The 15,747-nt window shown below is 38.5% G+C and overlaps 1 protein-coding gene across 1 annotated transcript in view; it reads left to right on the top strand.

Moving 5' to 3' along the window:
* BAIAP2L2 (BAR/IMD domain containing adaptor protein 2 like 2) overlaps window positions 1–13,042 on the top strand; it is a 49,851-nt gene extending 36,809 nt beyond the window's left edge. Inside the window, exons 11-14 of the mRNA XM_063427434.1 lie at window positions 2,194–2,244; window positions 2,756–2,930; window positions 5,414–5,448; window positions 12,937–13,042. Of these exons, the coding sequence (XP_063283504.1) occupies window positions 2,194–2,244; window positions 2,756–2,930; window positions 5,414–5,448; window positions 12,937–13,012 (337 nt within the window). The 3' untranslated portion in view covers window positions 13,013–13,042. The remainder of the gene's footprint in view (window positions 1–2,193; window positions 2,245–2,755; window positions 2,931–5,413; window positions 5,449–12,936) is intronic.
* Window positions 13,043–15,747: the final 2,705 nt, after the last annotated feature.

Raw genomic sequence — 15,747 nt, 5'->3', positions numbered from 1 at the left:
TTAATTTAGCAGTCCTGCCCCTATGTTCTCTTTAAGGAGGTAAACGTGAGTATGTGTGAGTGGAATAAATAAATAATCAAACAAGATACCTAAAAGGAATGTGTGCATCACACCTCCTTATGGACAATGTGTGACATCAGCCCAAGCCAGTCCACCAAATCCCAGGCAAGCACTGAGAGTGGGTCGAACCTGCTTGCCATTTGGCCTACCTCGTCATGCTAATTCTCTTTATGCTAATTCTTCTCTGGGCTCCTTCTCCTTGCCAATTTGCAGCTGAAATGAGAAATATATATATATATTATTTATCACTTTCTTAGTAATAAAATTACTTGTAACCTTTTTAAACAGAGATCACAGGTAGCTGGACATGTCACTTCTTTCAATAATGCTGCAGGATCCCTAACTCCCTGTATGCTCCACTAAAACTAGGAATTGAAGAATGCAGTATTTCATTGTGGAGAGGGGATTAGCATCTGAACAGCCACTCTATCCATTCCCTGCAGTCATTAGAATGAAGGAAGATTTGATTTCAGTATGTTTTTAATTTCAGTTTCTTCAGACCATTGCACAGATTAACACTGTACTTACATGAAGCTGAATTTGTCACCTAAACAAGTTCACTTTAACGCTTAAGTGTTCATTTTGACAACTGTCCAAAATCAATGGTGTACTTTAGCACCAATACCTTTCTGTCCTGAATCCTGATTATAACCATTTGTGTCCGAGAGGATTGAAAATATTGATGTAATTCATCATTTTTGGTTCTGTAAATTTGCTGGAAATTTGAAAGTTTTCTCAAACAAGTGTGATAGGTTTATGAATTAGATGTCAGAGTTTTATCCAAGTCCGTGAACCCAGTGGTAACATGCCAACCAAAAGATGGAGCTTCCATGATCGATAAGTGTCTTGTACCCTATCAATCCTCCTTTTACTAACCAATGTGACGTGCTATTTGCATTCTTGTAGCATACATACATTGTAGGTGAAGTCGTCTTCTACTTAACAGTAAAAAAATAAAAAAAACTCTGAAACATCATTTTGTGAAAGTGGCACATTTGTCCAGCAAAGTCCTACCTTACCTGCTTAAAAGGTCTGACTCTAGAGAAACCCTGCATTTTCCTTACCTTTCCGTCCACAGGTGTTTTCTGCTATGAAGTGATTATTGTATTGTCTCTTTGCCTATGTCCTAGGAACAGCAAGGAGTTACATAAAACCCTGTATCTACTACTTTTTTTTTTTGTCTTTTGTGTTTTCTGTAGAATAAAACTGCTGTTGAAAAAAATAAAATAAAACCAGAAACAAGAATCAAAACTCAACAAATGAGTACTTCTTTACTTTTCATATGATGTCATCCAAAATATATTTTCTTAATAATATCCAGACTGGAAAACAAATAATTTTGTGGTTTTTATGTTTATGCATCTGCGGATGCTTCCTGGATACCAGGACAGTTCTTCATAGTGTTGTTCTGATTTAGACATCTGCAACTTGACCCACCCATTGTGGATACAAGAGTAATGGAGTTTAGTTATTGATTCCAAACAGGAATCAGGACTAGTGTTCATATTTGTCATCTTATTAAGGAGAAAAAAATAAAGCCAGTCCATAAACAGGTTCTGTATACCGGCGGCAGCAAATAAATCATCATCAATCTTTAGATTTATGGTGCTGATGCCTTCTGCAAAACATCAATAAGTCTCTTTTGTTTTTTTCCTTGTTTTCTGTTCCATTCTTGTTAGCTCAGCTGTTCATTGAACTGGGGAATTGAAGGAGGAGAATGAGGAAAGATTGCAGAAAAGATTTTGAGAAGTGTTGTGCCTCTCCAATGGAATCCGTAATCTGGGGTGTTCGCATATCGGACTGTTCTTGATATCCTGCTTAATATCTAATAAAATGTTGGAGACAGAGATTTAGCTTCCTATTAGTTAGTCTATTCTTCATATATATATATGCTGGTTTATGGCATGATTATCCCCATAATTACACTTCAGAAATGTAAATATTTGAATGTGAAATTGTTATGGTTAGGATAGAAGACCTCACACAGAGATATAGGTGTTTTGAAGCAAATGTAAAGGCGCATACAATAGAATAAGGGGAGGGGTAATGTTAGTACTAAAAAGTGGTGATTGGTATTAAATAAAATGTGTTTATAGAGACAGCAAATGAAAGTCTCTGTTTTTATTTCTTCAGGACTGGCTGGTTCCCAGAGGCATATGTGAAATCTTTGGACCAGGATCCCAGGTAGGACAAGAGTTATTATTATTATTGCCATTTATAGCGCCAGCAGATTCTGTAGTGCTTTACAATATTATGAGAGGGGGGATGTAACTATAAATAGGACAATTACAAGAAAACTTACAGAAACAATAGGTTGAAGAGGACCCTGCTCAAACGAGCTTACAGTCTATAGGAGGTGGGGTATAAGACACGTCAGGACAGGAAATAGCAATCAGAGCAAAATAATAAAAGAAAAAAAGATTATTCCAAAAATAGTTGAAAAACTTAACAAAAATAATAAATGAGTAACAAGTTTAAAGTGTAATTTGTAAAATTTACAAGAGGATGATAGTATTGGCGTTCCTTGCACGCTTCAAACTGAATGGGTACTTCGTCGTAGGCTTGTGTATTAACCCCTTAAGGACCAAACTTCTGAAATAAAAGGGAATCATGACATGTCACACATGTCATGTATCCTTAAGGGGTTAACCAATTAAAATATGCTAGCTACTTAAGGAAGACACTGTCTCTACAGGTCATACGGTCTGCGTAGTGCGCACAGTACTGGAGATCTCTTGGACGGACAGGATAACACCCCACAGACAGGTTACAGGCCTATTTCCCAGGGCCCACCAGAACCAAGCATCCGACGAGGAAGTGAAGCAGGCATGATCCCTGCAGCTCCTGCACACAGCAACCCAGCATCAAGGGTAAGAGGAAGAAATGACTTTGGTTTTTAAGACATCTGTTTGTTTGTTTTAAGACATCTTCTAGTGTTCATTACTAACAAGGATATATGGTATAGATGGAGACACTAAAATGTTCTTAGAGTGTTGAATTTCCATTGCCTGATTTCACGGTCTACACAGTAAATTGTGCATTAGGCCCTTTCCATTGTTCCAGATTGGAAGGTATTATTGTTACAGTAAACAGTTGACTGGGATTTGATGAATAGAGTGTACCTTCTCCAAACATTATCCACACACTGCTCTTGCTGAGGAACCCAAATTTTGTTCCTAACCCAGGAGTTAGGAACTGCTGATTTAAATGATATTAAATACTATATGTTTGTAATATGTACTTTTCTAAGGTAACCAGATTAAATGGGGACAAACTTATATAAAAAAAAAATGGGGGGCGGGGCCTGACGTGCTCTGTCTGAGCTCCCGCTCTGGGATCCGAAAATCGGAGCTAGCTAGAGGACAACCGGGAATATTGACCCACGACGGTGACCACACTGACCCCCAGCCTGTTTTTATCCCCTATCCATCCCTATCCATCAACCTTTGTGGCTTTTTTTTAAGCAGAATATATAAAAAATAAATAATAAATATATATAATGACTGCCTATCAAAATAAATCACATGTGCGCGTGCATGTCTAAGGGCTATAGAGCTTGTGTGTGCATCTAGTGACTTTATAGTGTGCATGTGTGTGTATTGGCTCTGTAGTGAGTAACTGTTTTGCGACCTCTGGCCAGTCACCTACAGCCATGCTCTGATTGACCAAAGTTTGGGAGACAGTTCTCATTGTCTGCACCCGGCAGAGGTGCAGACCAGATCAGAAGCTGGGATCGCCCCCCATCATTAAACTGGCCAAGCCATTGGGTCACCTACTATTGTCGGTCCCTTGGTTCATGGCTGAGTTCCCAATTGGTTAGTCCACTGGGTGACTCTCCAATTAGGTGAGTTAGGCAGTTATGAGGTCCCAGGGAGCCTAATTAGAGAGTCACCGCTGTTACAGGATGAGGATGTGAGAGATGTTCTTCCTGATTGTTTTGTGTCCTCCCCATAGCAGGGCCTAAGAATTCTGCACTTACAGACATTTGGCTAGACTGATGATGTTGCCTCCTTGCAATCACAATGAGCCAAGCTTGCATTCAGGCATATAATGGTCTTTGGTCTTCACCTTTATCTGTAAACTACTAAGTATAAGATCAGTTCAGAGGCACCAGCAACCTCAGCCTCAAGACCCCCCTGTAGGCCCAGTGGCTATAGAAAAGTTTGCTTTCTACACATTGAGGTATTGAGTATATATATATATATATATATATATATATATATATATATGTATGTATGTAGTCATGATGCCGTTCTTTAAAGAGTAATTTAGTCAACAAAGGTATGAAGTTGTATCTCCTTCTGGGAAACCCTTGTGGTGTGGCACGTGAGAGATAAATGTATTTGGGGCAATATCTGAGAGACTTAGAAGCTGCTCTAAGCTGGTCTCTCTGGCTTCCTACCTGTTTGTATGATTTTGTCTTTCTGAAATCTTATGCCTTTATTGACTACTGTGCAGAGGATCGCAAGAAAGCAGAGATAGGCCTTTCTACTACATTGCACAAGATCACGAGTGATTTTGTGGTATCATCCCAAACCTCGACAAAGACATTGTTCCACTGGTCTTGGACCACTTTATATAAATCCAGAACTGCCTACACAGTAAATATTTCTCTCCATAGTGTCTCTCTCTTTCTAAAACACAGAGATTGTGTTTCCCTCTTTTTGCTTTCCACCCTACACCTGTACTTTTTTAGATTCATCCACGCAGTTGCACTCACCGTTACCCATCTTTCTCCCCAGCAGGGATTCTTTAGCTCCATACTCACCTCCATGACTCCTGAGCCACAGTTCTGGTGGATGCAGGCTGATAGCTCTGACTGTTAAACAGTATGATACTAAAGCTGCAGCCAAGCCCTGCAGGGGAAATCCCACATTGTGATTGCACAGAGGGAGGATAGGACGAATGGGCAAACTGAGAACATATTGGTACAATGAGGGAAGACGAACTGCAGGGTGTGGTGTGAGCTGTGTGGTTTGTGTGTCGCTAGTGTGAACAATCTGTGAATATATAGCCTGAGTGATATTAACAAATTGAAGAGATATAACCATTTTTGCCAGACTATCAGAATAAATGGGAAATACAGTTTTTTGATTGGAAAGTACAGTTGCCAGTTTAAAAAATTCTAACAGGAGAACCATATCATTAATCATTAGTGATTTGTTTTAGTAGAGAACAAATAGGATATCGGAAATAATCTTCGATACTATAGAAAGAAAGAACTATCTACATATATAAATATATAAAAATGCTTGCTGTGTGTAATAGTTTATGCAGAGACAGTTGGTTTTGTGTGTGTTTTTTCTATATTACTTTGTTATGTCTCTAATTATTTGTTTATGTATTTCCCTAGAAGCCCCCAGTGAGTCGTGGAGACCTCTTTCCCAAGTGAGTAAAGCATATTTAATATGATCTATTAAAGAGCTGTCAGGAATACTTTGTGAACTGAATGTACACTGATCAGCCACAACATTAAAACTACTGCCAGGTGAAGTGAAGAATACCATTGATTATATTGTTACAATGGCACCTGTCAAGGGATGGGATGTATTAGGCAGTAAGTAAGCAGTCAGTTCTTATTATTTTATTATTTATATAGTGCCAGCAAATTCCGTAGCGCTGTACAATAGTACTTGAATTTAATTTGTTGGAAGTGGGGAAAATGGGCATGCGAAAAGATGTGAGTGACTTGACAAGGGCCAAATTGTGATGGCTAGATGACTGGGTTAGAGCATCTACATTACGGCAAGTCTTTTGGAGTATTCCTAGTACGTAATGGTTAGTACCTACCAAAAGTGGTGCAAGGAAGGACAACTGATGTCAGGGTCATGGGTGCCCAAGGCTCATTGAGGCATGTGAAGAGCCAAGGCTAGCCCGATCACACAGAAGAGGTGCTCTAGCTCAAATTGCTGAAAAACTTAATGCTAGCCGTGATAGAAAGGTGTGAGTACACAAGTGCATCGCATTTTGCTTTGTATGGGGGCTGCGTAGCTGCAGATCGGCCAGAGTGCCAAAACAATATATTATACATATATAATATATATACACACATATACATTGTAGTAGCTTGCACTACTGTTACCTGTCCTGATGAAAGCTCCATGTTGGAGCTGAAACGTTGATATTTTATATGGAATAAATAAAAGCTAAATTTTACTACTTCAACCAAGTCCCAGGAGTGTGATTGTTTCTACACCCATATATAAAAGATTAATCTGTATTGCTTCAGACCTGAGGAAGAGAGGAAAACTCTTGAAAGCTTGTCTTTGAATATTATGTTAGTCCAATAAAAAAATGGTATAATTGCATACTGCAATACTCTGGTATTTTGGCATTCTATATATAGCTACAATTTGTATTTGTGCATACTTTGGACATTCCAAGCTGCTCTCTCATTTTGAAAAAAAAAAATTTGAATCAATAATCTTTATTATGTTTTTTATTTTATAAATAGACATATATACAAATATACAACGCATATAAACAGGACTATGTATCATAGTAATTAATATCTTACATAGTCTGATAAAATTCTCGCATAGAAAAAAACAAACATTCAATGCCAGGTCATCGGGAGGAAGATCAGTTACCATTTAAAAACCAAAACTTACTGTTACTACTAGTCGGTGGAGTAGAACAATATATAGATAGCTCATATTACAGATTTCTCAATTGGTTTATCCAGCTCTGAATAGAAGTATTATTTAATTTAGACTTCTTATTTAACCATTTTAGTCCCCCTTCCATACTACACTCTGGAATAAAATTTGGCTCTTAAGATTCTACCAGCTTGCAGACTTTTTGGATTTCAAGTGTCGTGCTAGAAGAAGTTTTGTGGCTACAAAAAATGTGTGGACATCAAAGCATTTTTTGGAGATAACTTAGGCCAATTAAGATGTAAGATCCCTATTTAGGGTTTTTGCTCTATCTTGAAACTCTCCAATAAGTTTATCAAATGTTATTTTCCATAAATTAGCAGCAATTCCACAGCCCCACCACATATGGAGATAATCTCCAACCTCAATATCACATATCCAACAAAAACAATTAGAATTAGGGGTAAACTGTTTCACCAAAGAGGGACCCAAGTACCAGAAATTGGTCACTTTGTATTAATTTTCAAGTATATTAGTACAATGGATATCACTGTTATAGTTTTTTATGGCAGCAAGCCACTCTTCTCTTTTTATATCTATGTCACGTAATTTATTCCATTTCTCTATGCTCTTATAGACATCTCCTCGTTCTATATAGGAAATTAAAAGATAGGCTGTTGACATAACTTTAGATACTAATGTCTCACAAAATATATAATTTAAAAAAAACACACAATTTGTGTTCGTCGAAACTTGCTACTGTCTTCTGTAAAGAAGCCCTTGATTCTTAAGAAGTTAAACATTTTCTTAGTAGGTAGATTATATTCTAGGTTCAACTCAGAAAAGGATTTCACTGTTCCATTAGTGTAACTAAGCCACCTTAATAATACCAGATTTAATCCATTTATCTATGGCTAGATCTGGAATGTTTTTTGCTATTACACCAATACCAATAGTATCAATTATTTTATCCTGCACTCCTAGTTTTTTCTTTAATTGTGCCCAGACTTTAAAAAGGTGACCTAAAATAAAACTTTTATCACCGAGATCTTGCCATTTATAGTTTTGAGTCTCCCAAATGCAACTGACAAGATCCCGCTGTTGAGTCAGATGTGATTCAAATTGAAACCAACTTTCTATCTGCAGAATCTGCATCAAATACATGTGGCCAATCATGTTAGCTAAATTATAGTTTTGCAAGATTGGCATGCCTAAACCTCCATATTTCTTGTAAATACTTCTTGTATACTTGTAATACCATCCTCTTAATACTAATGCGAGGCCTTTTCCCCTGCCAAACAAATAAAGTGATACTCCTCTGAGCCAAACTTAACCAGCTTTCAGGTAATTGAATGGGTAATGTCTAAACATATAAAGCCATTTGGGGATAATGTACGCTGTGACTGTGTTTATCCTTCCAACCCAAGAAAGATTTAAATTTTTCCATCCTTTTAGAACATAATTTGTCTCCTTTGATAGGGCCAAAAAATTTAGTTACAGGGTGTTCCCCACTTCTGGAGAGATCTTAATCCCCAGGTAAGTAAACTCTTCCGTCTAAAGACAGTCAAAGTATTGACCCAACCATTTTTTTTTTGAGTCCTCTATATTAAGGGCCATAATTATTGTTTTTAGTTAGATATTTATTAGTTTTTAGTAAGATATTTCAGAATATTCAGAGATCCATCATAGCGGGCAGAGACTCTTCAGGATTAATAAGGGTCAAAAGAATGTCATCGGCATACATACTGATCTTGTATTCTCTCTTATATTAACTTCGATTGTTAATAGATACAATAATGGAGACAGTGTGCAACCCTGCCTAGTTCCATTCCCCAGATTGTTTTGCCCGATGGTTCTTGCAATAGGGGCGCTATACAAAGCCTTTATTGCCCTGCAAAATAAATCATCAAACCTTTCTAGACACTGCATCATAAATCTCCAGTGCACCTGGTCAAAAACTTTTTCTGCGTCTAACGCAGTGATAACTAGTTTTTTCTTAGCTATATAGTGGACACATCTTATTTGGTCTTTAGAACCTGCTTAAGTCTGTCTGCCATGATGGACGTAAACATTTTAGCATCGGTATTGATAAGGGATATTGGTCTGTAGTTTTTTTTTAGTAATGTTGGGTCTTTGTCCTGCTTAAATATAGGAAGGATGTTGGCTGCCAAAAATTCTGCAGGGGATTTAGACTGATTAATAAAATCATTAAAGAAAAAATAGCTCCTGAATTGTCACAAGTGTTTAAGAATTTTAATAAAATGGGCAATGAAGCCATCCGGGCCAGGGGCTTTCTTACTTTTTAGTGTACCAATTTTCTGTTTCTGTTCTAAACTAATTTTAGGTGTTTGTATACCATGCAAGAATTGATCAAAACTGCAAGAATTAGTCGTCTTAGAGCAATTGTATAAGATTTAGAGTAGCTGTTGAAACTATGACCAATCTCTTTGGGAGATCTATAGATCATATCATTATGGATTATTTTATCTACTCTATTATTTTTTATATACCAATCTTGTTGAAAATTTTCAAAATTATTAGAAATTCTGGTCATATTAAGTTCATTTATCCAATCTCTGACATGCCTAATGTTTTCAGCGCCTTCTTTCATAGGTCTATTCTTGTTATTTTGTTCCAAGTTATATTGAGCAGGACCGTTGACCCCTCTGTTCCTGTGCGTCCATTTTTCTGGTTACAATTACATGTTGGTTAGTCCACCCATTGTACAGCGCTACGGAATTTGCTGGCACTTTATAAATAATAATAATAATAAAGTAAGGTGCATATCTGCTATGGTACTACCTCTCATTTTATTTTCATGAATGCCCAGTTTGATCAAATGGCCCCTTATTAAAGCTTTGTATGCTAACCATCTAATGCCCAGATTCGCTTCCTTATTTTCCGAAAAATAGAAATCGATCATCTGATTAATATGTTCTCTATTATTATCGCTGCTCAGGAGGGCCTTGTTTAATCTCCACTGTCTTAAATCCCTCTTCTGAGTATCCTCTATTTACCGTTTGACTGCATTATGGTCTGACCAATGAATTGTCTTTATAAAAAATGTCTTAGTACAATTAACTAGTTTAATATTACCAACTAGCATATCGATTCTTGCATAGGAACAATGTCTATAAGAAAAATGAGTAAAGTTGTATTCTTGGGGGTGGAACAATCTCCATACATCATATAAAGTTGCCTTTTTCAAGAGAGTGGAGAGAGCATCATCCATCTGTTTACCTGTTGGAATCCTCTTATCCCATTCAGTATCCATTACACAAATATAGTCTCCCGCAATTATCAATCTGCCCTCAACTATTTGTTCTATTTTCTTAATGATATCCCTCACAAAGGTCACTTGCCCGATGTTAGGTCCATATATATTGACTAGGGTATATAGCTCATTATCAAGTTTGCATATCAATATAATACATCTAGCCTGCGGATCACATTCCTGGTATAAACTCACATAAGAGATTCCTTTTGCTATTAATATGGCAACCCCCCCACCCCCCCCTTTTTTTTTTTTCCCCCATCGAAGCCTTAGTCAAATCTGCCTTTTGCTTGCCTAAATAGACTTCTCTATTCGACTTCACACACTGGGTCTCTTGTAAAAAACATACCTGTATTTGCTCTATTTTAATCAGTTCTTAGAGAGATGTTCTTTTAAAAAGGCTATTGAGACCTTGAGTGTTAATAGTAAGCATTTTAACCATCTTTCAATAAGTACAAATCTGACGTGATCCAGATGACTGGTTTAAACAATACATAACATACAAAATAAAATCTCATAGTCCCATCCAAGAGCCGGCTGACGTCGGTGGTGGAGGAGCGTGGGCGAAGCCTGACTATGCGCCGATGTCCCTCAGGTAAGATTCAGGTAAGTGGCTGAAGGGGTCTTAACTCCTTCAGCCACGAGAGAGGGGGGCACTACAGGAGCCTATAGTGCCAGGAAAACGGGTTTGTTTTCCTGGCATTATAGGATCCCGTCTTTCCAGCCTTGTGTTTAAGAGATTTTCTGGGAATCCTACCCTAGCTGAGCAGAATGTTATACCTGGATGTTCCTACCTCCTATAACCCCCGATCCAGTACCAGCACTTTATTTAGTCTACCTATATACAAAAAGAAAGCAGCCCGATCCTTCGTTTCCTACAGAGCACTACAATTATGGAACAACCTCCCGAACACTTTAACCCCTTAAGGACACATGACGTGTGTGACACGTCATGATTCCCTTTTATTCCAGAAGTTTGGTCCTTAAGGGGTTAAAATCTTCCCCAGGTCTAAAATCCTTTAAGAGATCCCTCTCTACATATCTCAAAACAGAATGCACCTGTCATGGTTGATTATATATTTCCTACCTGTACTATGTTAAAGTTTGTATATATTGTGTATTAATATTGTTTTTGTATTTTGTTGTACCCTATTGTATCAATGCAATGTTTTGTGAACCCAGGACATACTTAAAAACGAGAGAAATCTTAATGTATAATTCCTGGTAAAATATTTTATAAAAAAATAATTTAACTAATTGAGGGGCACAATACAAATTTTACAAGACTTGCAAGCCAGTCTAATCTCACACTCTATAATCTATTCCCCAAAATAAATGTATCAAAACAATAGGTTTAATTATATTAGCCCAGAGGGTTTGCTGTAGCTCACAATGCCCACATGTATCTTCTAATGTCTCCCTAGACTAAAATATAACATCTGGAGAGGAAATACGTTGTACACAGATAATACAATACAAATATCTGTACACCCACTCGTTCCAACATGAAAATATATTTAAGTGTAACGGTCTCCACCAGAGCGCAAATAAAACACCTGCCCTTTGTATATCCGTTTTGAAGGACTGTTTCCACATAACACCCAGAAGTCCACACTGAATATACAAAATGAGGACATATAGCTTTGTCACTCTTTTAGAACTCCTGGCCCATTTCTGTAGGCTTCCTTACCAAGTGCCTATTTTAAACCAAAGCTTTTAGATCTAGAGCCCTGGTTAGGTCCTACAGTTACTGTCATCTAGTGAGCACAGCATACTTGTGCTTTTAGCAGTACTCCAGTAATTCACTAAAGTTACATTGTCCTATGAATTATTTGCCATAATTTGCTCTGGAATTTTTATAATTTCTCTATCTAAATCTATTAGCTCTAAAGTTCAGGTTTTGTCCTCTGTACACCAGGTTGTGTGTCTTTGTGCATTGGAATTAGACACAACTAGTTACCTCCTGGAGGGCATGGGGGCAAACCGTTATCTCTCTACCCCACTTCTTTATTTCACAGCCCCGATCGGAGGCCCTGAGCAAGATCCCCCCTTTGTGTTAATGGTAAATGGGCAGCAATCGTTGCTCAGTCCCTATTATTTTATGACCGTGGCTGTTTAGCAGACATGCCTCACATGACAAATGGGTTCAAGAGGGAGGTTTAAAAATGTATGTGACCCCCAAATGATTTTTTTTTTTTTTTATATTTTTTTTTTATGACTACTACGATTAAGAGACCACTATAGTGCCAGGAAAACATACTCTTCTTCCTGGCACTATAGTGCCCTAAGGGTGCCCCCACCCTCAGGTTCCCACTCCCGTGGCGCTGAAGGGGGAGGAAGGGGTTTATCCCTTACCTTTTTTCCAGCACAGGGCTCCCTCGGCGCTGGGACTCTCCTCCCTCTTCTGATGTCATCGGCTGAATGTGCATGCGCGGCAAGAGCCGCGCGCGCATTCAGCCAGTCTCATAGGAAAGCATTCTCAATGCTTTCCTATGGACGCTGGCGTCTTCTCACTGTAAAAATCACAGTGAGAAGCGCAGAAGCGCCTCTAGCGGCTGTCAATGAGACAGCCACTAGAGGCTGGATTAACCCATAGGTAAACATAGCAGTTTCTCTGAAACTGCTATGTTTACAGCAGAAAGGGTTAATCCTAGATGGACCTGGCACCCAGACCACTTCATTGAGCTGGAGTGGTCTGGGTGCCTATAGTGGTCCTTTAATCATTAAAAGAGGCCAATAAATGTGGGTCCGAAGAACATTGATGGAAGGATTGTATTTATCGGGTTCTGCTGCTACACTATTGCCCTGCATTAAATCTAGTTGAAAATTCGATAAAAATAGCAGCCCAAACCAGTCAATTTTAGACTGGATTTTCTCTACAGAATTTTATTGTTACCGTAGTTTGCAATATGTGTGGTGTTTGTGTAATCTTCTCTACCCTATCTGTGTATGTTGTACACAATATTAAGGCACATTTGTTAAGTTGATTGTTTTATATTTCTCCAGGGGAACAAACCCATTTGCAACTGTGAAGCTTCGCCCTACTGTGACCAACGATCGTTCGGCACCAATCATTCGATGAAGTCCTACAGACTGCACTTTATACTGCCAGCCTTGTGCTGGCCGAATCACTACTAATCACTATTTTACTGGAGGTCCAATCAGGATCAACATAGAATAAAACATCAAAAACCTAGTTATTCCACATGAGGTGTTCCCTGGCTCGAGATGGATACTGCAAACATATTAAATTATGAGTTTACTGTAAATAAGTCCCTTCTTGAAGCTAATTACAATCCGATGTTTGTAAATAGTGTTCCCATACCACTTCTCTAATGGTCATTTCACTTTGAGAATTGAAACATGACATCTCACTGATTTGTTGGAATTAATCCTTTTGTAAATACTTGATTTGAAAACTGATCAGATTAAAACAGTAGATGAAAGAGTTTTCAAAATAAACCAGTTTGCACAAAATTGATGTGCATTCCAATTGATTCTCTATAGTAGTAACTACGGCGATGTTATATTGTGCAGAGATTTTTTTTACCTGATTTCAAAGTTTAAAATATGCGTGTCATGGTACACACAAGATGGATTTAATTGAAAGTTAAAAACATTTCATTTGAGCATTGTGCTTGTAGAACTGATAGTAAAAGTATAGATTATATTAATAATGCAATATAAATATTTGGCTCCTCCTTCACTTTTTAGTCAGTTTTCGGTATAGGGGATTTGGAATGCACTTGACCTATGCCTGATATGAGAAATCACCAAATATTTAAAAAATGACTGGAAGAAGATTGATGAGCGATTGAGAGTGCAAAAGCCTAAGAATGATGTTCAATAACAAACGCTTAAAACACTTATATAACACATAGACACAAAAACGTAGCTGACAAGATCTATGTGAATTGTACTCTGTACATTGTATCACTTGAACACGAAAGAGCTCAAAATAATGTTGTATGGTTGTAACTTCACTGGTGTTGTTGCAACTAGATCACAACAAAGCTTTTCACCAAAGCACACCGGATATCACACACTCATCTTTTCTTGACATATGAAACACATCAGAATGCATCAATAGAAGGATATGGAGAGCCCAACTGTACATTGGGGGTACACAATAAATAATACTGGCTCTGTATCCAAGAAACAAACTTCCTTTAAATTGCACAAGGTGCTAAGGCACTTCTTCACTCAGTGGACTACAATACATAGAAATGTGTGTAAAAGGCCCGACATCTCAGACCCCTAGATAAGTATACATTAAGGTAAAGATCGATTGCATTCAGCGTTAATAAATATCAGTTTTAATGGCCATCACACATTTCTGAAGATATTGAAAACATTTGTGGTTTGATAGTGTCTTCCTCATCATCACACACACCTTCTTTCAGTCCTCTTCCTTGTTTCTGTTAAGCTGTGTTTATGTATTATACAGGTTCCTGGTGCACAAAGCAGAACTTTGCTCCCTACATAGATATTTTAAAATTACACACACTAAGTAGCTTCCAAACAGGGGTACCTGGGAGGATGCAATGTATTGCAGGATACTACAGCAATAGAAATAGGACTTTATATTTAACATATTCTGAGTACGTCATGCATAGTTTTATAGGCAGACTATATAAAATATATAAAAATGGTCAACAGGAATGGGTGGAAACGTTAGGGGCAGGAGTACGCAAACTTCCAGAATGTGGGATTCTTTTATATAACGTATCCGAGATTGAGCTCAGTTCCTCTTGTGTCTGTCAGCATTATTTCGTTTCTCAATTACTGTTGAGATGGTTTGTTGTTTCTCAATACATTTCAAAGCACTACAAAATATGTTTGGGCTCTAAAACTGTTAATTCATAGTCACCGATATTCTCTCCTTTTTAGGAAAGATTGTAAAGTTTGCTATATGCGCAATAAATGTAATTGTTGCAATGATTTACTTGAATTTACATATGGGAGATAAAAGTATTCATGATAAGAAAAGGGAGGTTTTCAATGTCTGACTGAATGTGTGACGTTCTAACAGTGAGGTATTTGTGCAATATAGCATGTTATTGGAGAGGCAGGAAGGAAAGGTCATTGACACCAATATCAGGATTTTCAATGTTAGTTATAGATTTTTCAATAAAGAGATAGAGGAGTGCTCAAATAAGAGCAAAGAGACGTAGGCAGAAAACAACCTGAATAGGTGAGGTTCTCTCTATCCCCACCAGCATGTCAGCAAACAAAATATCAAGGGGTGATAGTTTCAAAAAATATATATATATAGGGGCGGGGCTGGACCGCCGAGCTGGACAGTGGCAAGCTAGATGAGCTCCTGCAATTCACACACATTAAAGCTTCTAAACTATGGAAAACGACTCGAATACCGGCCGACAGCACTGGTCCTCGGTACTACGGGGACACTGGATCCAGGGAGAGGCTGGCTCATCGAGCTACAGTCCCCTGGAGGTGAGGCCTTCGACAATCAAGTTGGGGCCTATGCCGGCGGTGAGAGGGGCAGACGGCCGCTGCCCCACTATCCTGCCCAGCGGTCCCCGACCCGGAAGGACCCGGCCCTGTCCCCCCCCTATCGACCGGTGGGGGTGATCCCGGTCATCACCCAGAAGCCAGGCAGCCAGAGCCCAAAGGCGCCACTGCCACACTCGAGGGCCAGACTGCACCACACAAGATGGCGGCTGCCATGTGCAGAGGGGAATGCTCCACAGCAGAGCTCAGAGCACCCAGTGAGGCATCCAGGCACGGCCCAAGAGGTCAGAGGAGCTTGTGGCCTTCCTTCCCTTCATTGCAGCCCAGCAGGCGATATACCTG

Source organism: Pelobates fuscus, chromosome 7 (assembly GCF_036172605.1).
Source record: "Pelobates fuscus isolate aPelFus1 chromosome 7, aPelFus1.pri, whole genome shotgun sequence".
Lineage (NCBI taxonomy): Eukaryota > Metazoa > Chordata > Amphibia > Anura > Pelobatidae > Pelobates > Pelobates fuscus.
The sequence above is the reverse complement of the archived record's forward strand: the minus strand, read 5'-3'. Positions and strand labels throughout refer to the sequence as shown.